Below are 26,126 nucleotides of genomic sequence, written 5' to 3'. Positions count from 1 at the left end.
GACAGCATCGGGTGACGTGGTTTCAGCCCGTCTTTACATAAAACATAGTTCTGTGTCACTCAGCGAATTCTGCAAAGGCACTCAGGGAAAACCCGAAAAACTCGGGGAATTTGGAAATGTCAACTTGGTAGACATCCTGGACTTGCTAACTGTTGAGAGAGAATCTCGCTTGTGGCAATGTTCAGGCCTCATGCCAATGAGCTTGCTATCGGTTGATAAAAATAGCTCATGTTCGAAAATATTTCCTTCTGTATGCATCTCCTTTTTATTCGTATTTGAGAATGTTCGACTCGATTTGCAATTATTTTTACCATTCTTTTAAATATATTTTATTTGGTGTGCATTTTACTAACCCCGCCCTTCTGTCTTCTTTTTGAACAAACACTAGTCCTTACTATTCAAACTGGATTAAGTCATTTTTCTTCTTTTAATTTTTCATGTTCTTTCTTAGAAAATGGCAGCATCGGGCACCATCGTGTCAGCCCATCTTGACATAAAACAAGGTTCTGTGTCACTCATGGAATATTGCAAAGGCACTGAGGGAAAACCTGAAAAACTTGGGGAATTTGAAAATGTCGTCTTGGTAGACACCCTGGACTTGCAGTCGCAGAAGCTTGGAATTTCGCTGCTTGTCAAGTATGAACCAGGCAAACAGCAATTGCAGTTGTTCCATTGAACGATACAGATAAAAAATTCTGGGTGAACACAGAGCATGGTAAGCACTGAATCTGTGAGTATTTTAGTACAGAAAGGCAGGTCATTGCAAGTCTGTACAGTAACAACTCGTTCATTCGATGCTGGTTAACTCGCAAAATGTGATCATTCGGACTCATCCTGTGATCCCAGCAGGTGCATGCATTTCTTAATGGAATCCAACTCTCGGAGCTCGGTGAGCGTGGAGCCCCACAAATGTGCAACGCAAAAGAGCAAAAATGGTGCCAGTGTCCAACTGCAATGAAGAGGTGGAGTCTGCATCACCATACTAATCAGCGCAGATTGTGTATGTGAGCGATGGCTTTCATCATCATCATCATCAGCCTGGTTACGCCCACTGCAGGGTAAAGGCCTCTCCCATACTTCAACTACCCCGGTCATGTACTAATTGTGACCATGTCGTCCCTGCGAACTTCTTAATCTCGTCCGCCCACCTAACTTTCTGCGCCCCCTGCTACGCTTCCCTTCCCTTGGAATCCAGTCCGTAACCCTTAATGACCACCGGTTATCGTCCCTCCTCATTACATGTCCTGCCCATGCCCATTTCTTTTTCTTGATTTCAACTAACATATCATTAACTCGTCTTTGTTCCCTCACCCAATCTGCTCTTTTCTTATCCCTTAACGTTACACCTATCATTCTTCATTCCATAGCTCGTTGCATCGTCCTCAATTTAAATAGAACCCTTTTCGTAAGCCTCCAGGTTTCTGCCTCGTACGTGAGTACTGGTAAGACACAGCTGTTATATACTTTTCTCTTGAAGGATAATGACAACCTGCTGTTCATGATCTGAGAATGTCTGCCAAACGCACCCCAACCCATTCTTATTCTTCTGATTATTTCAGTCTCATGATCCGGACCTGCAGTCACTACCTGTCCTAAGTAGATGTATTCCCTTGCCACTTCCAGTGCCTCACTACCTATCGTAAACTGCTGTTCTCTTCCGAGACTGTTAAACATTACTTTAGTTTTCTGCAGATTAATTTTCAGACCCACCCTTCTGCTTTGCCTCTCCAGGTCAGTGAGCATGCATTGCAATTGGTCCCCTGAGTTGCTAAGCAAGGCAATATCATCAGCGAATCGCAAGTTACTAAGGGATTCTCCATTAACTTTTATCCCCAATTCTTCCTAATCCAGGTCTCTAAATACCTCCTGTAAACACGCTGTGAATAGCATTGGAGATATCGTATCTCCCTGCCTGATGCCTTTCTTTATTGGGATTTTTGTTGCTTTCTTTATGGAGGACTACGGTGGCTGTGGAGCCGCTGTAGATATCTTTCAGTATTTTTACATACGGCTCGTCTACACCCTGATTCCACAATGCCTCCATGACTGCTGAGGTTTTGACTGAATCAAATGCTTTCTCGTAATCAATGAAAGCTATATATAAGGGTGCCTATAAGGGAGCGATGCCTTTATTCTTGCGTTTATCACCGTACATAACACTGTGTTGGCGACATGCCTTCACAACTGTGTGGTGTCCATGATCGATCGTGTTGATAGCGACCGCTGTTTCGTCCTATGAAGGAAGTTTCATCCCGCAGCTATTGAAGCAATCGGTAGTTTCATTTTGACTCTGTGCAAAGCACTCGAGGATGAAGAGCGCCTGCTACATTGTGATGAATGAACAATCTGTTGGCGACCAGTGCTCCAGTGAAAAAATAATTGCAATGTGTGCACCATATTGAAAAGCATGTCTCAGATGACGCGTGCCTGTGGTGCAGAAGTCACGAGGCCATCACAGCTGCAAGTGCTAATCAGTCATGAGATGGCAAGAATTTCAGCTTCCGCTCTGCTTTTGTGCAAAATAGAAAGAGGATTTGCTGATTCATTCAGTAAATAAAAACATGTTGACATAGTAAGCATTGGTTTGTTGCCTTGATACCCTGAATCATTTGACAGTTAGTTAACTTTAACATTTTATTTTTATTTTTTGGTCTCTTGAAAACTGAACTAATGAGCAAACGGGCATCAAAGTACTTGCCTTGCGAGTTTTCTACACAATGGCGACAAGCTTTTCTACCTTTCACTCTCATTCTTTAAACTGACAGCTGCTGTACATGTCTCACCGAGTAATAAGTTTGCTTGTTTGTACTAAGAACCAAGCAAAGGAAGGCACAAAACAATGCCTTATCTGCTTCATGGCTCTGCTGATATTACGGATCCATTCTTCCCACTAATGCTTTTCGATTGGAAAGTTGTGAAATTTAATGCCTTCATTACTTCTGCTATTGTTAAAGCACCCTGATACGCAGCATGTAAACCCAACCCTCTTCAAAAATGATTGAAAGTCTATTCACTCAATAAAATGAAAGCAGAGCCCAGAGGGTGACTTAGACTTGGTAGCCCGAGGCTGCCACAGCGGTGGCATAGTGAAACTGCTCGCAATATCGCTCTATTTGGTCAGAGGGCATGACATAAGGAAAAGGTCTTACTTGGGGGAGTGTCATCGTGGCACGTGAGGTAGTTGAGTGGCACTAACGACGAGCACCAAACATGACAGGCAAGTGGCAAAATTTGTAAGCATACATCTCTTTGACCTCAACGCTCCAGTCATCAAACATTCGCATTTCTTGTCAGCTTGTGTCACTGGCCTGCTGAGCCGGTCTGTGTGTTGCTTGGAGCCCTTGCAGCTCTTGCAAGCGCTCATGGTGCGTCACACTCTGTGTCAAAATGGCGCTAAGCAAAAGTTGGTGGCGGCATGCATCTCAGCCTGTGTCGAATGCACCTCAGCCCGTGTTGACGAACCATTGTTCAGCGCGGCATGCCCCCTGCATTTTAGCACTGTTGGGCTCGGTGGTCGCTGAGTGTGCTTTGTGCATTTAAGAGCAGTATATTTTTGCGTAGTGGCCTACTCAATAAATCCATTTACTGTTCAAGACATCTCTTTCCTCTAAGGGAGCTTTATGCGTGCGGCAAAACGCCGGCATGACCATTTGGCACGGCTCGAACCTGCAGTGGGTCTCTCCATGCATGCCATCATGTCGCATCGTAAAGCCCACCGTTGACTGATTTACCAACACCACGTGGGGAGACGTTCGAGGAGCCCACGAGTGGCACAAGCATTATTGGGAGAAAATATTCAAAGCCTACTGGGAGCCAAATACTGCCTTCTCCACCATAAACACTGCCTTCTCCACCAAGTGCAGTCAAAACTTGGATCAAAGAAAAAGAGAAAAGGCAAAGGAAATGGCCTGACAGTGTGTTGGCTTGTGAACGCTCGCCATGTGACATCATGCTTCCTTCTAGTTCTTCCTTCTTCTATGGAGTTTCTTCTATGGAGTTCCTTATATGGAACAAGATTTCTGGAGCAAAAGCTGGCACTGAAATTACTGAACAAACATGGAAATGACCAGGAGTGCTTGGATTTAAAAGAAAAATATATGATTTTGCATCGATTTTTTGACAAAGCACATTGCAACCTTTATGTATCCTTGTGGTTCACTTGTGTTGCTTGCTAACCTGAATAAGCACTGTGACATCGCTAGTGGCCTAAGGAAGTGTAGATTGTAAATTATACTAATTAATCATTTTATTAATTAGTGTAAGGAACACATGAAGCAATTCAAAAGTTCATTAGTCAGTCACACGTGAAGTCGTGCTTGGAAGCACAACACCATAGCCACTGAGCTACCATGGTGGGTTTGGTGGCATATTGGACATTTGAGGTGGAGAAAGGGTTGTAAATGCAATGACCAAATGAGATATTCTTGGTCATTCACTTTTGGGGATACAGTTCCTTTTACATGGCTAGACCTAGGCACGTGAGTGCCTACAGGCAGCAGCATTTCTGGTGCAGTGGCAAACACGCTGTCACCCATAGATGCCGGTGTGGCCCATGGTAGTCTTGCAGAGTCTTGGGAAATGACTGTATTCCTGAACGTGGATGGGTGAGAATACTGTGCCACAATTTTTCAACACTAGATAGGGCTGTGTCGTTTGACCGCACTGTGTTGCTTCCTGCACAGATCCTGCACCGTGACATGAAGGCAGCCAACATCCTCATCACCAAGGCTGGCGTGCTGAAGTTGGCCGACTTTGGACTGGCCAGAGCCTTCTCCTTGAGCAAGACTGGGCAGCCCAACCGTTACACCAACCGGGTGGTCACGCTGTGGTACCGTCCCCCGGAGCTGCTGCTGGGCGAGCGCAACTACGGTCCCCCCGTCGACATGTGGGGCGCTGGCTGCATCATGGCCGAGATGTGGACCCGCTCGCCCATCATGCAGGGCAACACGGAGCAGCACCAGATCAGCCTCATCAGCCAGCTGTGTGGCTCACTCACACCCGACGTCTGGCCCGGTGTGGAGAAGCTCGAGTTATACGCCAAGCTCAACCTGCCCAAGGGGCAGAAGCGCAAGGTCAAGGAACGGCTCAAGGCAAGTGTGCCTCCTTGTTGCTGTTTGACGTACAGCTTGTCAGGATTGGGGGCTCAATCCCATCGTCCGTGGTCCTTTGCCAAGATTGGAGTACGGCATGAATTCGAAGGTAGCTGGCCCATGCCGTCGTCCAACTTATTTACGCTGAGATCGTTGATGAAGTGAAGAACTGTTTCTCATCGAGAACGAGGAAAAGGGTTTATTTACAGAAATTAAATCAGTCTAACATGACTGCTTGAGAAAAAGAGTATCAGTCCAACATGACTGCATGAGAGAAGTGACTCAGTCTAACATGACTGCTCAAGAGAAGTGTCCTCAGCATTCGCACAACCACAGTTTTTATACACTCGATCCGCCGGCCATACGAGGCGGCGACTGTTCGTTTACTCATCACCAACTCGCAGCTGCTCTGCAGATCAGTTTACAGACACAAAGGCACACACATTCCGATGCCCAAACGACGGCGTTGGAGGGGTGCCGTTCCGGGAACTATCGGTGCCGATCGAGGGTCGCTCGTTGTTTTGCGTCATGCAGAAGCGTGAGAAGCCCCAAAATACGTCGTTCCCGCGGCAGCTTGTCCATGCGTGTCAAATCCGCTCCGCGTTGGGGAACTCCGGAATCATTGTTCAAACACCGAACTCGTTCCGTCACAATGACGATGGGGCGGGTGGAAGGCGGCGGATTCCAGCACAAAGGCCGCTTCTTCGAACGCCTCCCAGCTGCAGCGACGCTGAGGGGGAGATGCGCGTCGTGTCGCCCTGTCGTAACTGTGTGGCAATCTTGTTTTGCAGCTCGCCATTCTTAACAAGCTGCAACAGAAAAGGGTTAGCACAAGTGACCGATGACCGAAGTAAGAAAATCCTTTTCCATTGCAGCTGTACAGTCACTATCAGCTGTACAGTCACTATGGGTGTGCGAGTATTGAAAATTTCGAGTAGGAATCAAGTAGTCATTGCTATTTGATTCATATTTGATTTAAGAATTCACTATTTGAAATAGTCCAAGTATTGTTTCTCTTCGAAAGCAAGAGGGCGAATGCCAGGTGCAAGCGGCGACTGTTCTGCATTATTCTGCTGCAATGGGAACTGCAGTTGGTGTGGAGAGGCACTAGTTGCCGAGTGCATGAAGCAGATAACGTCTCTTCAGTAATCTATGGACATGATGGACAAATGGACGCACAAATGGACGCTAATGGCGTCTATCATTTGACTTTTAGGCAACATATGAATTTAATTGAGGGAAAATTAGACATCCACCCGTTCGTAGCAATTGCTACAAAGGAAACCCATACAGGTTCCTCGAAGGAAAAGCCTCACGGTTGAAAAAAAATTCGTCCTGGTCCGGGACTTGAACCCAGGACCACCGCCTTTCCAGGGCAGTCACTCTACCATTTGAGCTAAGCAGGCGGCTAGCAGATAGCAGGGCGAAGTCGAGCCTGTCAAGAACTTGCAGCAAGGGCTTGAAGTAATAGTTCTGCGGAACTATTACTTCGAAGGCAGCAAGCAATGTGTAACGGTAGCGGCTGCGCTTGACATAAGAAGAGTCTGGGCATGCAATGACCAACGCATCTAATCTCGGGCCCAGCCACTGCCATTAGATGTCGCTGTCAGGCTGCACAGCGCCCTGGCGGTCGCCGTTCGTCTGCTCTACACAAGGGTGTCATGCACTGTACATAACTTTTTTTTTTTTTTTTACTAAGTGCATGTCGCGCTTTATATTTCATTTCGTTTAGAAATTGTTTGAACTTTTATTGTACATTCGAAAATCAGAAGTTTCATCAGAAAATTTGGTATTTGAACACCCCTAATCTTCACCACTTGGGCTGGTCCAAGATTGTACTAGAATATAGACAAATAATGAAGGGACACACGTGAAGCACGAGATCGCGGGATCAAATCCCAGCCACATTTCAATGGGGGTGAAATGCAAAAACACCTGTGTACTTGGTTTTAGGTGTACATTAGAGAACCCCATGTGGTCCAAATTATTCCAGAGTACCCCACTATGGCATGTCTCATAATCAGATCGTGGTTTTGGCAGGTAAAACCACATAATTTAAATTTTTTTTGGGGGGGGGGGGGGGGGACACATGGTGCACTCATGACTGATTTATGTGCATATAGCATTTCTGTTTGGTTTTACATCACTGTGAATGCAGGTTTCATCGATTTATAACTAGCTTCAAGAGCAAGGTAAAGTATGTAGCCTACATGCCCTCGGTGTTACTAAAAACCACATCTTTTTACAGCAAAATTTGTTGGTCAACAATTTAGTTCTCGGTGAAGAAGTTATGTTGTTGCATCAACCAGAGGGAAAGCTCTTGTGGCTCCATGCTTTGTAAATGGCCGCAGTTTGTTCAAATGCCATAGCATTAAGCGCCCAAGCAGTGAGAAAAGAAATATTGCGTGCCAGGCTAGAACATTCTTTGGGAGTGACTTTTTGACACTGCCTGTTCCCCACTTCAAACCATCACCAACTTTGATCCCAAGAAATGTCCAAGGGAACACGTTTATTACAGGGTCCAGAATTTCGTTGCAGTTTACCTTTAATTTATTGACCTTGGTGTTTTTTTTTTTTTTTTTTTGTGGTACCATGGCTCATAGTAGTGATCCTCGAATGTGAAACGTCCATCTTCGAGGCCTTGAAAGCCCTGAAGTTTAATGGAATGCTTAAGGATCATTGAATATTATTTTTGGCTAAGCTTAGTGGATTTCATTTCTGAACTTAACCACGATAATGCAAGCCATAAGTCAAGCCAATCCGATTAGCATCTTTGTAGTAGGAAACCGTCTTGTTTGTAGTGGCTAGTGATGGCTTATGCAAAAATATTTTTTTTTTTTCATGTGCACTCCCTATTGCAAAAACCAGTGCCACTGGGACCCAGTGCGCCGGAATATGGGCCCAGTGCAGCGCGCTGGACGCTGGGAAGGAGCGGCGTACTGGGAGGCACTGGCTACTTGTGCGAAAAACAGCTCTAGCGCGGTAAATATGCGGTGCTTGGACACCGTATATATTTTTTTGAATACAGAAAGCAAGAAAGAGCGCTTTAGTGCAATAAAAAAGGAAAAAAAACGTAGAAAATAAAACTGCTCCGACAAGCATTCGAACGTCCGACCTACAGATCACAAGCCCGTCACTTTACCACTACGCCACGCCACCAGATGAAAATTCGCAGATAATTGGCCATGTCAAAGCTGAGAAGTAGTTTGTTTCGCAGAGCAACGCCTCCTTTAAAAAGATGCCTGCCGCGTGCGCCGAAAACCTGCTGCCCTTACCTTTCCCTCCTTCCTCCGTTCCGCTTGAGGCGGTAGCGAGCGATCCTTGCGGTGGTCGCTTGCAACACATATGCGCATGCGCACATCACCGCATGGAAGCGCGGCCGGCGCGGCTGTGAGCGCGCGCCGTAGCAGACGACGTGTCTGCGGCAGACGACGCCTTCCACATGTTTTCGACTATTTACGCAGACGAAAACAAAAGCGCACAATGCTTAAAGTAAAAAGTCCCAAATAAAGTGATTTGAGTCTCTCATAAGTACTTATCTAATGAAGTTTAAATATTTTATTGAAATTGTGTTGATCTACTAGCAGAAGAACTGCTTATAACGTATATCTGCATGACTGCCGCCGCTCGCTACTTGCAAATTGCAATTGCTTCGTTCTTTTCGCACTTCAGCACTAGTTTTATTTGTTCTGTGTGTTTCGTAAAGCGCGATGCGCTATTGCTGCGTCCCACGCTGCACCTCAAGCGAACGACGAAAGGAGCCCGGAGTGTCCTTCCATGAGCTACCATCCGACAGTGCTACGCGGAGGCGATGGATGACTGCAATAGCGCGAGTGGTTTCGGCACCTAACACAACATCTTATTACACTATTGTGTGCAGCCTGCACTTCAAACAATCTGATTTCCGAGACGACTGCAAACGACGTCTACTGAAGCCAGGCGCAGTGCCCAGTGTGTTCAGTGCCCGGACGCCGTGCACGGAGAAATGCGGTGCTCCGGCGAAACCCGAAGATCGAGGAACCGGAAAACGCAAGCGCGAGCCTTCACCAAGTGTGTCTTGCGTGTCAATGAGTGGAGATAAGCAACACGAAGATGGGGTCGCAGAAAGCAAGGCAGCACCTTAAACTGAACAACCTGCCGAGCTGGCGACATCACGAAGTGCTGCTGGACAAACCAGCGGGCAATTCCCAGATGGTAGAAGCAGCGCATTCGGCTTTGAACATGGCGCGATTGCACCAATCGGCGCATCGCATGAGCCTGCAGAAAATAGCGAACAGGTCACAATTGTTGCCACAGCTTTGAGGAACAAGAAACGAAAAACCAAAGCCAATGTTAAACGGTCATTCGCCACACAGACAGCGCCAACACCGCATTCTTCAACTTTTTCCGTCCAGCGAAAGCGATGGCGACAAAAAGAACGCACCCTGAGAGTGAAAATTGATAGACTAAGCAGAACAGTGGACGTGTACAAGCAAGAGCTGCAGAAGCTTAAGGAAAGCTGCTTAGTGAGTGCATTTTTAGAAGTTGCGGCCGATGCAGAAGACGGAAGTGCGAAAGCAGTGCTGCTTCGTGACCAAGTTAAGAATTACAAAACGAAGAAACCACAGTGGTCTGAAATCACCATCAGACATGGCATCGTTATTCGACACCTGTCGACAAAGGCCTACGAGCACATCAGATCTGAGGGGCTCCTCCGACTACCATGTTGAAGCACTCTACAGAAATATATTGGAACAGTCGCCGGAGAAGTCGGGTTTAACAACCTGGTACGTTGCCGCCTGGAAGCAGAACTTCAAAATCTGCACACATCTCAGTCCAAGGTGTGCGGTCTCGTGGTAGACGAGATGAGGATCCGGGAGAAGCTGATTTACAACAAGCAAAGAGATGCATTTGTAGGTGATGTTGACATGGGCCCTGAACTCCAAGATATTGTTCCCAGCTCAGAAGACAAAGTCCTAGCCAACTCTCTTTTGTGCTTTTTACTGTGCGGTCTGCACGCGAGGTTTAAGATACCTGTAGGGTATTTTTTTACCAAAGGCTGCACGGGAGAACAGCTGGCAGTAGTTGTACGCCACGTGCTCAAGAAGACGACCGATATAGGGTTCGACATCGTCCGGCTGGTGACCGACAACCACAAGGTGAATGTGGCAGCGATGGATATTCTGTGCGGAGGCAAGGCGAGCATACAGGCTTCGCACCCTGCCGATCCCTCTAAGGAGATTTTTCTTTCTTTCGACCAAAGCCATATCATCAAAAATGTGAGGTCACAGTTTCTGGCGAAGGACTTCGGTAAAGAAAAGCAGATCACATCAAGGTATGTGAAAAGTCTGTATAAAATGCAGAAAAACTCTACAGTGAGGCCAGTAAGGTTCCTGACCAGAAAACACCTGTATCCAACAAACATCGAAAAAATGAACGTCAGGTCAGCGGTTCAGTTGTTTTCAGTTCCCGTAACTGCCGCACTTTGCTACCTCAAAGATCAGGCCGGCCACACATGTGATCTGGACTTCGCTTCAGCAGGACCCACAACTGAATTCATGCAAATGATACAGAGGTGGTTTACAATAATGGACATCAGCAACTGCCAACAACACATCCATTGCAACAACGCCGATGCCCGCCAGTTTACGGATGCTGATGATCCTAGATTAGAGTGGCTCGAGATTGTTTTTCTTGCTTACATCGAAGACCTCAGGAAGGAAAGTGCAGCTGGCAGCTTCTTAAGCAAGGAAACATACCACACTCTTGTCTTTGCGACCACGTCAAATGTGCAGTGCATTCGTCACTTGCTGACTGTGAAGAAGTTCCGGTTTGTGCTCACACGCAAAATGTCGAGTGACCCAATCGAATCCATGTTTGGCTTTCTGCGCCGAAGTTGCGGTAGCAATGATATACTTGACGTGAAGAGCGCGATATGCGGGCTGGAAAAAATGCTGAAGACAGGCATCGTTGCTGCCTCCGACCAGAGCAACGTTCAGAGCTCGACATCATTCGTCGCAAGGCAGCTGCTTCCCATTCAACACAGCCCCACCATGCCTGCCACCGCTAACAAGTTTCTCGACCAGGCAGTGAATGACTTAAAGAACCACCTCACAACGTTGACACCATGCATAACAGGTCCGGACGGAGCCAGCATCGCCATGGTTGGAGGCTTCATAGTGAGAGCTGCAAGTGAAAGCATTGTCTGCTCGAACTGCATCGCCCTATTGCAGGGTCAGAAAGGCAACACACCTCTCCTTGGCCTCATTGCCCACCAAGATCGGGGCGGACTCTTCTACCCGAGCCAGGAACTCGCAAAACTGTTGATTGGTCTTCAGAAGCTTGTAGACCACGTGCTCCCCCACAGAAAACATTTCACAAAGCCGGAGGTTCGCGTTGAGAGAAGTGTGGCAGCGCTCATGGAACTTAATGTTCTCAGCTGTGGCAACACAGACAGCGACCATCGCAAGGTTCTCCTGCAGCTCATCACTAAGAAGTTAATGAAGCCGCTGTTCACCAACTATGCCATCAGCGCTAGCGACAGGAATGCGGTTGTTAAATTCCTTGACCGCAAACCTCTGTCCCGCAAGGTGCTTAAACTGTAATTAAGGGAATGTGACCGCGGCGGCCTCATTTCAATGGAGACGATATGTAAAAAGGCGCGTGTGCTTACGTTGTAGTGCACGTTAAAGAACCCTAGGTGGTCAAAACTAATCCGGAGCCCTCCACTAGCTACGGCGTGCCTCATAATCAGAACTGGTTTTGGCACGTAAAACCCCACAAAGAAGATGGACCCTTCATTACGCACACACCAAGTTCAAGTGAATAGCATTCATGTTGTCGTTGAACCTGCTTTGAGTACACCACAATTTTCAGCAGAATTACGTGAGACTAGTAATGCTGCGCGAAGCGACATGCAAGGATGAGAGCGTGTACGTGTAAAACGAACTGGTGTGGGCTTCTTGTTACGTTACTCGTGAACGCTACTGAGACTTAGTGAACCAATTGCGATAACTGCAAGAAACAAAAATTTCGTCGAAAGTCGCCAGAGCACAACCAGTTTATTCAAGTACAAGTGAACGGATGTGTTGCGCTGTCTCCCTGTGTCGCCGCGCTTTCCAAGCAGCCGCCGCCGCTACCGCCGCGACACCACACCACCCCAGCCCCCTTGGCGGAGATAGGGAATGTAGGTGGCGCCATCTCTTGACAACCGACCGCAACTCAAGGCGCGATGGCTACAATGGGTAAGCGAGCGACGCCGCAGGCATCTTTCTAGAGGAGGCGTTGCACAGAGCTATGTCTCGTACAGACATGGTTGATGCGCTATCGCCCAGAAACTAAAACTGACGCCTGTACAAAAAATAAAAAGTTGCTGTCCGTATTCAGCAGTATGCTTGGAAGTGCCACACCATCGATTTACTTGCGATTGCTATTTTAACTTCGAAAAAAAGTGCTAAATGAACCGCCGACCCGGGATGGTGTATGGCCTGTTACTGCCGATTTCGATAGCCATTTCTTGTTCTTTACCCAAAGGATATGCACCGTTCCCTTAGTTCAGTGGTGCCTTTCAGTCAACACGCCTGTCTAGTCATAGATCTTCGTCAGAGAAACGCGGGATAGTGCTGGGAGCCTTCGGCGATAGCACACATACCTGTGTTTATGACGCGTCACATCTGCGGTCATCGCTTCTTATGCTGTCACTGTAGACATGAAGAAATTGTTTATTTAAGAACATCGATGCGAAAGCTGACATATAGAGTGATTTATCCTTGTTAGATTTCTTGATTCCTGCGCCTAGACACGCCCAGAGGACGGACTCGGCGGATACGCTAGGCCTAAGCTTCGGTGGGGAGCGATCTCAGCGCGCGTAGTTAAAATAGCAATCGCAAGTGAAAATCGATGGTGTGGCACTTTCAAGCATACTGCTGAATATGGACAGCAACTTTTCATTTCTGGTACGGGCGTGAGCTTTAGTTGCTGGGCGACAGCGCATCAACCATGTCTGTACGAGACGTAGCTCTGCGAAACAAACTGCTTCTCGGCTTTGACATGGCAAATTATCCGCGAATTTCCGTCGGATGGCGTGGCGTAGTGGTAAAGTGAAGGGCTTGGGAACTGTGGGTCGGTCGTTCGAATCCTTGTTGAAGCAGTTTTATTTTTTACGTCTTTTTTTTCTTTTTTTTTATTGCACTAAAGCGCTCTTTCTTGCTTTCTGTATTCAAACAAAAATAAACGGTGTCCGGGCACCACATATTTAACGCACTAGAGCTGTTTTTCGCACGAGTAGCCAGTGCCTCCCAGTACGCCGCGCCTGCCCAGCGTCCAGCGCGCTGCACTGGGCCCATAATCCGGCGCACTGGGTCCCAGTGGCACTGGTTTTTGCAATAGGGCTATAAAATTGTTTCCTTGTTGTTCAAGACAGTGCTTTGATAGCAAGTTGTCAAGCATCGAGGTGCTTTAATCTTGAAAATGCTGTCAGAACCAAAGCTGCTATGAACCCTGGATATGATGGCTTGTACTTACTTTTATAGGTAATGCATTAGGAAAAGGACATTAAGCATTTAAGTTCAAGTTGAAGACATTACTAATCAGTAAAGCAGGCTCGACTGCTTTGAAGCTAACTGCATGGAGGGCATTCTCTCATTAACATAGTAATTGTCTGATTACATATTTTACAAGGTGCACACAGTTGCAAAGCAAGGTTTGCCACATGTTGTCGCATGTGTTGTTGGTGACCTTAAAAGGGTAACATGTAATTCAGTTCGGGAAAAAGAACGAGGAGAAAATTTGGAAAAGGAGATTTCCGCTATCTACAGTAGCAGTCAGGCAGCATCCACTTGGGTTGCACTGTGGCATGTTCAGCTGATCGGAAAAATTTTCTGATGTCGAGGCAGGCATGTACCCAGGGGGGGGGGGGGGCGCCCCCCCCGAAATTAAGTGGCATACCCCCCCCCCCCCCTCCCCACCCACACCACCACTACTCACACATTCCTAGAGCGCCTCCAGATCAATGTTGAGACTTGGCAGCTGTTCATTGGTCAGCATTATGCTGCCTTTTTCACCCCTTTTAGATGGCGGTAGTTATCGGCACCTCTTGTAATGTGAAGGACAGTTTTCTCATAGATTCCGCACCCGCGCGATTAACTCGAGATGCGTTCAGTCGTCGGCATCTATTCAACCGTCACGCGCATAGCTGTTGCTTTTGTTAGTTCAACCTTCTTTGTTTAGGTTGGTCCTTGGACCAGGAGAGGGATGCGGCTGTTACTCAGCTGGTCTGTACTCTCATGGTACGAGTTGCGGCTGGAGAAAACGCCAATTGCGTTTAACTTATCCCTTTGCTTCATTATTTCCTTGAGTTACGACTCGCCGCGACGCTGGAAGATGCCCGGAACCATATACACTTGATATGGATTAGATAAGGTGGGAAACAAAATAATGTGAAAGAGCGTCCATCATGAAACCCTGCAATAATCCTTAAACCCATAAGTAAGATGACTGTCGCCCGTTACCTCGTCTGTTTTTCTGTTTTTCCCTAATTGTATAGCACTTTTCGTGCAAAATTGGCAACTGGAAACAAAAATCGTAAGGAGTTGAGAAATTAAGCGATCTACTAAGGGAGAGAGCCAAGGCAGCAACCAAACTGCAAGCAAAAGCGAATGATAAATAAGTTAACTGTTGTTTATGAGAATATTTATAGATTAACATCTTTTTATTTAAAAAGGAAGTAGAGAAAACGCCGCCGGAAGTGGAGAACAATTACTTGTTTTGAACCGCCTCACGTAGCCACTTCTCTGCTGTGCTTATGTGGGTGTTTTTCTAACCTTTCGCAGTGAGCGCAGTACGTCTAGAATCGCAGAGTCCTGCGCTTTACGCGGTTGTATGGGACTGGCGGCCGCACAGCGTTATTTCGCGGAACTGTCAAAACTGATCAACAAGGCGAAAATAACTGATATTCGAAACTATAACATGAGAAAGACTGAAGAAGCCGTAAAAAATTAACGCAGCCTGAAATCAGTAAAAAAGAAACCTGGCATAGGACAAACCATGATGTATGCACTAAAAGATTCGAAGGGTAATATCATCAGCAATCTCGAAGGTATAGTAAAAGCAGCAGAAAAGTTCTAAGTTGACCTGTATACAGTACCCAGAGGAGTCACGATAGCTCACTTAGAAACAGTAATGAACAGGATACAGAAACTCTCCTATAACTAGCGATGAGGTCAGAAGGGCCCTGCAAGACATGAAATGATGAAGAGCGGGAGGAGAAGGTGGAATAACAGTCGATTTAATCAAAGATGGAGGAGACATAACGCTTGGAAAACTGGCGACTCTTTATACGAAGTGTCTATCGACTGCAAGGGTCCCAGAAAACTGGAAGAATGCAGATATTATACTAATCCACAAAAAAGGAGACGTTAAAGAATTGAAAAATTATGGGACCATTAGCTTGCTCCCAGTATTATATAAAATATTTACCAAAATAATCTCCAATAGAATAAGGGCAACACTGGATTTTGTCAACCAAGGGAACAGGCTGGCCTCAGGAAGAGATACTTCACACTGGATCACATCCATGTTATCAATCAGGTTATCGCGAAATCTGCAGAGTACAATAAGCCTCGCTATGTGGCTTATATAGATTACGAAAAGGCATTTGATTCAGTAGAGATACCAGCAATCATAGATGCACTACGTAATCAAGGAGTACAGAACACTTAAGTAAAAAGCTTGGAAAATATTGCTACATTCGTGTGGTATTTGTTTGTTTGAACGAGGCGCGTAGGCGCCATAACTCCAGAAAAGAGGAGGAAGAACGAACTGGGCTCGCGCTGTGAATCTAACTGGTCAGCGCTGCAACCGTTGTTGTAAATATAATCTGTAAATAGTTTCTCGTCTTACTGACTGTCCTTCGCGTAAGAATATCTACAGAGGTTCTACAGCTACCTTAATTCTACGCAAGAAAAGCAGGGAGATACCTATAGAGAAAGGGGTCAGACAGGGAGACACAATTTCTCCAAAGTTATTCACTGCGTGCTTAGAAGAATTCAAGCTATTAAACTGGGAAGGCTTAGGAGTAAAGATCGACGGCAAATATCTCAGCAACCTTCGGTTTGCCGATGACATTGTTCTATTCAACAACAATGCAGACGAGTTACAACAAATGATTGGAGACTTTAACAGAGAGAGTGTAAGAGTGGGGTTGAATATTAATATGCAGAAGATGAAGATAAGGATAAATAGCCGGGCAAAGGAACAAGAGATCAGGATCGCCAGTCGGCCACTAGAGACTGTGAAGAAGTATGTTTACCTAGGTCAATTAATCACAGGGAACCCTGATCATAGAAAGGAAATTCACAGAAGAATAAAAATAGGTTGGATCGCATACAGCAGACATTGCCAGCTCCTGACTGGAAGCTTACCATTATTATTGAAAAGTAAGGTGTGCAATCAGTGCATTTTGACAGTGCTGACATATGGGGCATAGACTTGAGAGCAAGTTAAGGACCGCGCAAAGAGCGATCGAACGAAGATTGCTAGGCATAACGTTAAGGGGGTATAGTAGGGCAAATCGACCAAAAAACTGATTTTTTTACTTTATCAATAAAAAATAATACACACTGTGGGGAGCAAAACAGTGCAGCGGCGAGCGCGTAGGAGCGCTCTAAGCCATTTAAAAATGGCGCCAAAAAGCGCGCCGCCTGGTATTTAAACGTGACAGACGCGAGGGTTTGTTTACATGTTGTTTTCCGTCATTTTTCAGTGTTTACGTAATTATGTTTACTTCATGTTTACGTTTACGTAAACATGAACAAAGGCTTTGGGGAAGACACCAAAAAAAGCCAGAAAGTTTCTGTACTCTGCTGGTGCATTTTGAACAGTTGTAGTGAAGGTGCAAACATAAAAATGCGTCTTTCTCAACATCACTTTTTTCAAAATTTTCGGAACTTGATGTACCTTTTCTGGAAAATTATACAGCCCATTGCACTGAAATTTTCCCAGAATATACTCACATCCCTTGCAAGTAATCTGAACCTAAATGTGTGAGAAAATGACTCAGTTATAACTAACAAAAAAAAGAAAAGATTATTAGAAAGACCCTCCACGGTACGAGACGTGTGACGGCAATATTGTTTTTCTTGTGACGTAAATGTAGCAAAGCATTTTTTAAAGGTTCCAGTTAAACCCACTATTATACAGAATTATTGTGCGAAATTTCACGGTCATGCTGTTTTTTGTTTCTGTGAAAAGGTACATTTTATTTTCCATCAAAGCTTAACGTTTGGTTCTCAACTACACAAAAAATAGAAAAGGCCTGCAGTCAAAAAATACTCCAATTAAGGCCAACACTATTCCTATTGAGCGTGCAGAATTTCACGCTAATATATAGAACAGTTGTTGAGATATAAAGCTAAAACCAAGATGGCTCATGCACCCTACCATACCCCCTTAAGAGAGAAAGAGAGTGGTTTGGATCAGAGAGCGAACGGGTATAGACGATATACTAATTGACATCAAGAGGAAAAAATGTAGCTGGGCAAGTCATGCAATGCGCCGGTTAGATAACCGTTGGACCATTAGGGTTACAGAATGGGTACCAAGAGAAGGGAAACGCAATCGAGGACGACAAAACACTAGGTGGAGCGATGAAATTAGGAAATTCGCGGGCGCTAGTTGGAATCGGTTGGCGCAGGACAGGGGTAATTGGAGATCGCAGGGAGAGGCGTTCGTCCTGCAGTGGACATAAAACAGGCTGATGATGATGATGATGATGATGATGATGATGATGGAGGTGGTGCCCCCCCCCCCCCCCCCCGAAAAAAAATCCTGGGTACGTGCCTGTGTCGAGGTATATTGATGGGCGAGCAGGCAGGCAATCATGAGGGTGCCTCATTGAAATCCTTGAAAACCCTTGAATTTGGAAAAGAAGATTAAAGGGCCCTTAAAACTCCTGGAAAATAAATTTGCTCCTTAAATTTCCTGAAAACTTGGTGTTAAGGACAACTTCTAAACATGCAGAGCAACAAACTCTGTTTAGGGGTTATGCCATGGACACTATCAGAGAACAATCCTAGATATTTTCTTTTGAGAGTGTCATGTAATGATTGCCATGTGGCTTGTCCACAGCCACCAATGACAGGCCTGTTTAAATCGCCATTTCCATCATGTAGCTTGACGAAGCCAAATAATGTGACCAAGCCGTGCCAACATTTTGTTGTTTTGCTAGTTGGTTCACACTGCAGCCATCATGGCTCCATTTCTCAGCCCTGTAGGCTCTAGAAATGCCTGGCAAAAAGCAAGCTTCAGCCATTTGGCTATAACAAAGCTAGTATTTATGGCTGAAGCCAAACATTACAGTAACCATCATGCCAGAAGGTGACTGATGTCATTACAAGGGAAAAGTCAAAATTTAAAAGCCGGCTGTAAAGTTTGAGGCCAACTGCAACTCAGCAGCTGTTTAGTTGCAAGAAATGACCCGCCGTGGTTGCTCAGTGGCTATGGTGTTGGGCTGCTGAGCACGAGGTCGCGGGATCGAATCCCGGCCATGGCGGCCGCATTTCGATGGAGGCGAAATGCGAAAACACCCGTGTGCTTAGATTTAGGTGCACGTTAAAGAACCCCAGGTGGTCAAAATTTCTGGAGTCCTCCACTACGGCGTGCCTCATAATCAGAAAGTGGTTTTGGCACGTAAAACCCCAAATATTATTATTATTATTATTGCAAGAAATGTTTCTAAGAAGTAGGTTTCACTAATTTCCAGTGTATATTGTCACGTGGTAGTGACGTTAAAGAACACAGTAGCAGTACTGTGAAAGGCAAAACTAGCCTTATTGGGCGAACCTGTGCCCACAAAACAGGCTACACTTAAAGCGCAACGATAGCGGCGAACACAGTCGGCGATCGTCGAAAATCTGATCTGCGGGTCAAGCGCGTCGTCTTTTATACAGCAGTCGTTGACTGTTCCAGTGTAATCGTTCGGACCCGCGCGCCTTCCACAAAGTTCTACGCCACTCGCGTCACGCGATGAAATCAGATAATACAAGGTTCGGCGACAACAGACAGCAGATAGAAGCATCGATAACTTTCCAGAAACTTCGGATGCATGCAGGCGCGTCCCGCACTGTGCAATAACATTTGTTCGGCGGCGAAACGTGGTCGCCCGATAGAGATAAGTACACGTGTCAATATGTACAAATACGGTTTGTTTCCCTTCTCCTTGAATGCTAGCCTATGGCGTGCCTCATATCCTTGAATTGTCCTTGAATTTGCAGCCGAATATTCTTTCCAAACCCTACGAGGGCCATGCTGACTACTGTTGAAAAATCTGCAGGCCGCTTGTTTAATACCTTAGGGCTGTATTCAGGGTTGATCATTTTTGGGTATATCACTTATAGGGCCCCTGAAACACATCTTATTGAGGTCGATAAATGCGTGTAATGTTAAATTAGAATTTCAGAAATGTTTTGCATCAAAGAGTACTTCAATATGTTAAGCAGAAGCACAGTTATTGGCAATCAAAGGTCGCCTTCGATCCCTTACACAGTGCTGCTTCAATGCCGTTCATTGCAAAGGCTACGGCAGAGCAGGGTATGCTCTGCCTACTGAACGTCACCATGGCACACAGTTCAAATTTGAATTCGGATGTTCATGCAGACACCATTTCCGACTTTGGCGCCTACAATATGCCAAGCTTGGAGGCTGTCCCTGAACTTATGGTTGAGTTCACTGTGTCTTATCCCTTAGCTGTAATACAGTGTATGAGATAGCTACGCGTGGCTGTGTTTTCTCGCATTGAGTGGCATGAGTAGCGCATTTTCTTTCACACTTATCCCTACGGCGATCGCACAATTTATGAAGGTCGAACGAACTGTCCTTATGCTCACTCGTTTGAGTATGACGGACATACTGTGGACTTAGGTTGCAAGGATTCCAAACTTGGGAAGTAGACAACATGTTCTAGTCGGATGTTGGCGCTCGGGCCGGTTTGCCTCGCGCCTGGATCCAACTACTCACAGAAACCACTCGGGAGCATGCGGTAGTCATCAGCGAGCGGACTTGTCATGGCGGCTGTGGTATCTACGCTATGTAGTGGATGCAGCTTCATGCAATGGTGTGCAACGTTTTGCTATGTGCATTGCGACACCACGTATCCGAGCACGCGAGGGTTGGACCCTACCGCGTTTAACTGTGCGTGGCTCAGCTTTGACCGGGGAAAAAGGGATGTTTGGACCTTTACGGCCCCTCGGCAGAGGCAGCACACCTCTTTGGCCTTGGCTTCACATTGATGGCACCCCCGGACTGACCCACCCAGAGGAAATCGGTAGTTGCCTTTTCCTATCCTCCTCTCCAATCTTTGTCTTTCTCTCTAGCCTTTACATCTTTCTTATCTCCTACTCATTTCTTTATTACTTCTGATCCTTCTGGCAGCAAGGGTTAACCCTGTGTGAGTAGCCAATCTAGGTTATATCATATTTGGTTGTAGTGGTAGCGTACGGCTGGCGTTCGAAGGCCGTTTCTACAGGCCCTGCAGCGTCCCCCTGTAGTGCTCCATGGTGGGTAGCTGGCGCTATTGCCGAAAAATACTCTCACTTATGGCTAGTTGCTTCCCTCCACTACCTGATCGCTCCCTGAAGAGTGGGCGCATCGAAGAAATCTTTGAATTTTTTGGATGCCAAAAAGAAACCTTCCCGCGATTTCATGTCGTCCACTCTGAAAAACAAGAAAAACAAGCACGAACAATCTCGCCTTTCGTTGTTTCGAAATCCTTAACTCCGGCACTTGGACCAGGCTATAAAGCGTCAAAGATGGCTAGCAGTGATCTCCTGTTGGAACTCTGCGACAAAAAGCAACACGAGAAACTGCATAACCTTGTATCATTTGGAGATGTGACAGTGACCCCGCACTGCACGATGAACACCACCCGTGATGATGATCTGATGGAGCTTACGGACGTTGAACTTTATTAAAGGCTGGAACGATCAAAACGTAATCAATATTAAGAGAATTCTGCTAAGGCGTGATGGGAAAAGAGATTAAAACAAAACATCTAATTCTTACCTTTGGTTCGAGTGTGCTCCCTGAGAGTATTGAGACAGAATATGTGAAGATCCGGGTCAGACCATATGTCCTAAACCCTTCGAGATGTTTAAATGCCAGCGATTTGGCCACAGCCCACAGAACTGCCGTGGCCGCCAAACTTGTCCAAAATGCAGTGCTCCTGAGCACTCTGCTGAATTGTGTGAAAACTCTCTCCACTGTGTGAACAGTGTCCTACTTTCCTAAAGTCAGCTTTGCCGAAGTGGCGCGTCAGGGGGCAGCGCCACAACGGCCCCCGGCACCTGTCCGGCCCACACTGAGTGAGCTGGCAGTGATGCCATCTATCCCCTTGGCGGCTGCAGCCAGCGCTGCTCTGCCATCCCAGAAGGGGCCATTGACCTCCGTGCTGGTGGCCTCAAGGGTATCGTCCATTGAGACAAAGCCCTCTCGTCAAACACAGCGCACGAAAGAGCGCGTGTCCAGCGCCTTGAAAGAAGCGATAGACGTAACACCGATCGTGACGGTGCATTCAGAGCCTAAGGAGCGGTGCAATCCTATCAACTGCTCCAGAAAATACAAACTTCCTGTCATGGTGCCTGTAAAAAGCTCCGTGACCTAAATCTTGTTTCTACAACACACAGCAATAACACTTCTCTCATAATGCAAACACAGATACTACAATGGAACGTTAGAGGACTTCTCCATAACCTTGACGATATCAGAAAACTCCTCCATAGCTACAATCCGAAAGTGCTGTGTGTTGAAGAGATGCACCTGAAGCCCCCACAAGCTTTCTCCAATAATACACTATTTTTCGGAAAGATCATGACGAGGCTAGTGCTTCATCCGGTGGTGTAGCCATCGTAGTTGATAAGAGTGTAGAATGTCGCTTATTTGAACTTCGGACGCACCTTGAGGCAGTCACCGCACAAGCAATCATTTTTAACAAGTTAGTTACAATCTGCTCGTTGTACATTCCACCTAATTAACAGCTAAAAAAAAAACTGAGTTCTATAGCCTAGTGGATCAGCTTCCTGAACCCTATATGATCGTAGGTGATTTGAATGCCCACAACAGTCTCTGGGGAGACGCCCAGTGCGACACTCACAGGTGACTCATCGAAAATTTTCTTGTAAGCTCTGGTGCATGCCTCTTTAATAAGAAAGAACCTACATATTTTAACTTCATGCATAACTCGTACTCATCTATTGATATGGCTATTGGTTTCGCTTCATTAATTCCTTACCTGAAATGGGAGGTAATCAAAAATCCACTAGGGAGTGACCATTTTCCTATTTTACTCAAGCTAGCAGAGCAATACGACCGTTCACCACAAATGCCTCGATGGAAACTAGAAACGGCTGATTGGAAGCACTTTAATGAATCAACTTATTTAATACAAGATTTTACCAACGATTTTACTATAGATGACGCAGTACAGTATTTTACAGCTTTTATTATCGGCGCAGCAGAAAAATGCATCCCTCAAACAAATGGTCGTTCATTTAAACAATGCGTTTCATGGTGGAATGACGATTGCAGACAGGCACAGAAGAAGCAAAACAAGGCATGGAATATACTGCGTCGAACATCAACTGCGAAAAATCTCGTGGAATTTAAGCATATGAAATCGCAGGGAAGGTGGACAAGGTGACAGGCAAAGAGAACGAGCTGGAAGAAATCTATTTCAAGCATAACACACAAGAGGCAAAAGTTTGGAATGCACTTAGGAGGCTTAACAAACAGCAGACCCAGCCATTAGCCTTGGTCGATGATCAAAGGAATACCTTGGGGAGCACTTCGAGGGTGTCTCTAGCTCATTTAATTACTCTAGGCCGTTCCTTAGATATAAAGAAATAGCGGAACATAAGACATTAGACCGGAAATGCAGACTGAATGAAGCCTATAACCGTCCTTTCTGCGTTGCCGAGCTGAAATATTCTCTAAATGCACATCAGAGCTCAGCACCCGGAGTTGACAGGGTTGTATATGCCATGATCAAAAATTTGGGCTTCTGGATACCTGCCTTCCACGTGGAGAGAAGCTATTGTAATTCCGACATTAAAACAAGGTAAAGATCCATCCTCTGTAAATATTTATTGTCCGATAGCGCTTACAAGTTGTCTTTGCAAGTTATTTGAGAAAATGATAAATCGCCGTTTGTTACATTTCCTCAAATCTAACAAAATGCTTGACTCTTATCAGTGTGGCTTCAAGGAAGGTCGCTTTAGAACCGACCATCTACAGTGAAACTTCGTTAAACCATAGTTGGCCGGAGCTCGGAAAAAGTACGTACTAAATGGTCGTACTGTTTAACCGATTAGCATGAGATCGCCCACTTACCTGTTGAAAACGAAACTCAGAGAGAGTGCGATGAAAGGGGAAAAAAGCATGCAGTATTTATTGACTTCGTGCAACAAGTGTTATTTTCGTTTGGTGCCGCAGTGGCCTAGCACGACGACAGCGGCCTCAAACTTGCTGAAGCTGCGTGCCAGCTTTTAAGCCAGCCCCCTCTTCTCGGCAAACACTGGCATGGCAGATTCCTCGTTGGTATTACGTATTGTCCGTGCACGCGCGCAGTAGTGCTGCAGAAGTCCCAGGGCGCCTTTTTCATTGCCGGGTGCTGTTCTCGTCGCGACAATTGCATTCATGAGGCTGACGTAACGTGCAGCTTCTGCCACTGTCGGGCCTAAATCACCTGTGCTGTCGCTTTCCGTGCCGTCCTCATCACTGTCGCTAGTCGTAGTTGACACTTCGGCTACAACAGAGGCAATGATGGCAAAAAGTCGAACCTCGTAGCCGACACCTTTTCGCAGTCACAGCAGCAACTTCTTTGCATTCGAAATGTCACACAGCGTAGTCAACAGCAGATCCCTGTCGCGTGCCAGCGACGACTTCTTTGTGTCACGTTCGATAGCACAGACGATGTCTAATTTTTCTTCTATGGTGAGCACTCGGCATCTTTTTTTTATCCGAGCTTCGGCATGACGCGAGTCCTCGCTTGCAGGACGCCACAACGCTCTCTGGCATAGAATAAAGAACAACTTTTCTCTGGCATCTCTCTGGCACAGCGCCGAAATGATGTTGATGTTAATGTGGCTTCACACGCAAACGCGCAGGGTGCTTGGAGGCCGTTCCGATCCCCGAGGCTTGTTGTTCTGCCAGGTCGCTCGATGGAAATGACGCACCGCCGTGTTTGCGCGACAAAAAGTGGAAACGCTACGTTTTAACCGATGCATACGCAATAAGTTGGTACGGTTTATGCGGATACGAAACACATTATGTCCAATGGTCGCTGAGTCGGGGATTTGACTTTACTACTTTTAAAACGAAACTACTGTTTAAGCGGGTACGGTTTAACGAGGTTTTACTGTAGTACGCATAGGGTCACAAATCCGTGATGCCTTTATAAACAAACAGTACTTCTTGTCCATATTTCTCAATATAGAAAAGGCATACGACACGACGTGGCGCTATGGGATATTGCGATATTTGTCGGAGATGGGCATTCGCAGGTACATTGAACGTTGTAAGAAGCTATTTGTCAAAGCGTGCTTTCTCTAGGCCATTTCCGCAAAAAACAGGGGTGCCACAGGAGGGCGTACTAAGCTGCACTCTTTTTATCGTAAAAATGAATTCTTTACACTCGTCAATTCCTCGTACCATGTTCTACTCGGTATACGTTGATGACGTGCAAATAAGTTTCAAATCGTGCAATCTCGCAATTTGTGAGCAACAAGTTCAGGTTGGCCTGAACAGGGTGTAGAAATGGGCAAGTGAAAATGGGTTCAAGTTAAATCCGCAGAAAAGCTCCTGCATCCTTTTTACAAGGAGGAGAGGCCTAGTCCCAGATGTTGATATTGAACTCGATGGACAACGCATCCCTCTGCACACAGAGCACAAATTTTCGGGTGTCATACTTGATTCGAAGCTATCCTTCATATCCCATATTAAATATATTAAGAATAAATGCCTAAAAACAATGAATCTTCTTAAAGTTTGTTGCATACAACATGGAGTAGCGATAGGAAGTGCCTCATTAACCTGTACAAGACCCTCATACTATCGTGTTTGGATTATGGTGCTGTAGTCTATCACTCTGCCGCACCGAGTGCGTTAAAGATACTGGATGCCGTTCATCATTTAGGAATCTGCCTGGCTACAGGCGCTTTCAGGACGAGCCCTGTACCAATTCAGTACATGGACTCAAATGAGTGGTCACTACACCTGCAAAGGTCATACTCTAGTTTTGCGTATTTCCTCAAAGTGCTTTCGAACCCTGAGCATCCTTGTTACGCAACTGTAAATGACATGATGTGCACTACACTGTTTCACAATCGCCCAACAGTCGGAGAACCCTTCTCGCTGCGTGTTAGGAGGCTTCGTGAAGAAACTGGTATCTCGCTTCTAGAACACCGTCTAAAGACCCCAGCAAGGCCATTACTGCCATTGCATTGGGTAATTGTAGAATGTGACACGTCATTTGTACAAGTCTCGAAGCACGCTCCACACGAACACATTCGAATGCACTTTCTAGAACTGCAAGCGAAATGCTCATGTGCGGAATTTTACACGGATGGATCAAAGTCGCGTGTGGGCATGTCCTATGCAGCGGTTGGACCATCTTTTTCGGAATCAGACATTCTGCGCGCACTAACGAGCATCTTTATGGCGAAGGCCTATGCATTATTGTCGGCTGTAAATCATGTTATGCATATAAATTTAAAGAAGGCAATTATATTTACAGATTAATTAAGCGTACTCAAGGTTTTAATGTCGCCACAAAAGTACCGAAATACTGTAGTAACAGAACTCTATTCACTTTTGTGAACTGTTTATGCTGCTGAACAAAGTATCGTAATATGCTGGATTCCTGGCCACAGAAACATTCAGGGGAATGTGCTTGCCAACGAACTCGCTACATCTACAGCAACGAAACCTCGCAACGCTCCTATAGCTGTCACAGATATAGACCTGAAACCTTTCCTGCGAAGAAAACTGAGAAGGTATTGGCAACACCTT

General features: G+C 45.9%; 1 protein-coding gene across 1 annotated transcript in view; it reads left to right on the top strand.

The window, feature by feature from the left end:
- Cdk9 (Cyclin-dependent kinase 9) overlaps positions 1-26,126 on the top strand; it is an 82,858-nt gene that overhangs the window by 42,525 nt on the left and 14,207 nt on the right. Inside the window, exon 5 of the mRNA XM_070529438.1 lies at positions 4,683-5,090. Coding sequence (XP_070385539.1) covers positions 4,683-5,090 — 408 coding nt within the window. The remainder of the gene's footprint in view (positions 1-4,682; positions 5,091-26,126) is intronic.

This window comes from Dermacentor albipictus, unplaced genomic scaffold (assembly GCF_038994185.2).
Source record: "Dermacentor albipictus isolate Rhodes 1998 colony unplaced genomic scaffold, USDA_Dalb.pri_finalv2 scaffold_22, whole genome shotgun sequence".
In the NCBI taxonomy this organism is placed as follows: Eukaryota; Metazoa; Arthropoda; class Arachnida; order Ixodida; family Ixodidae; genus Dermacentor; species Dermacentor albipictus.
Note: the sequence above shows the minus strand (reverse complement) of the source record. Positions and strands in the feature narration are given on the sequence as shown.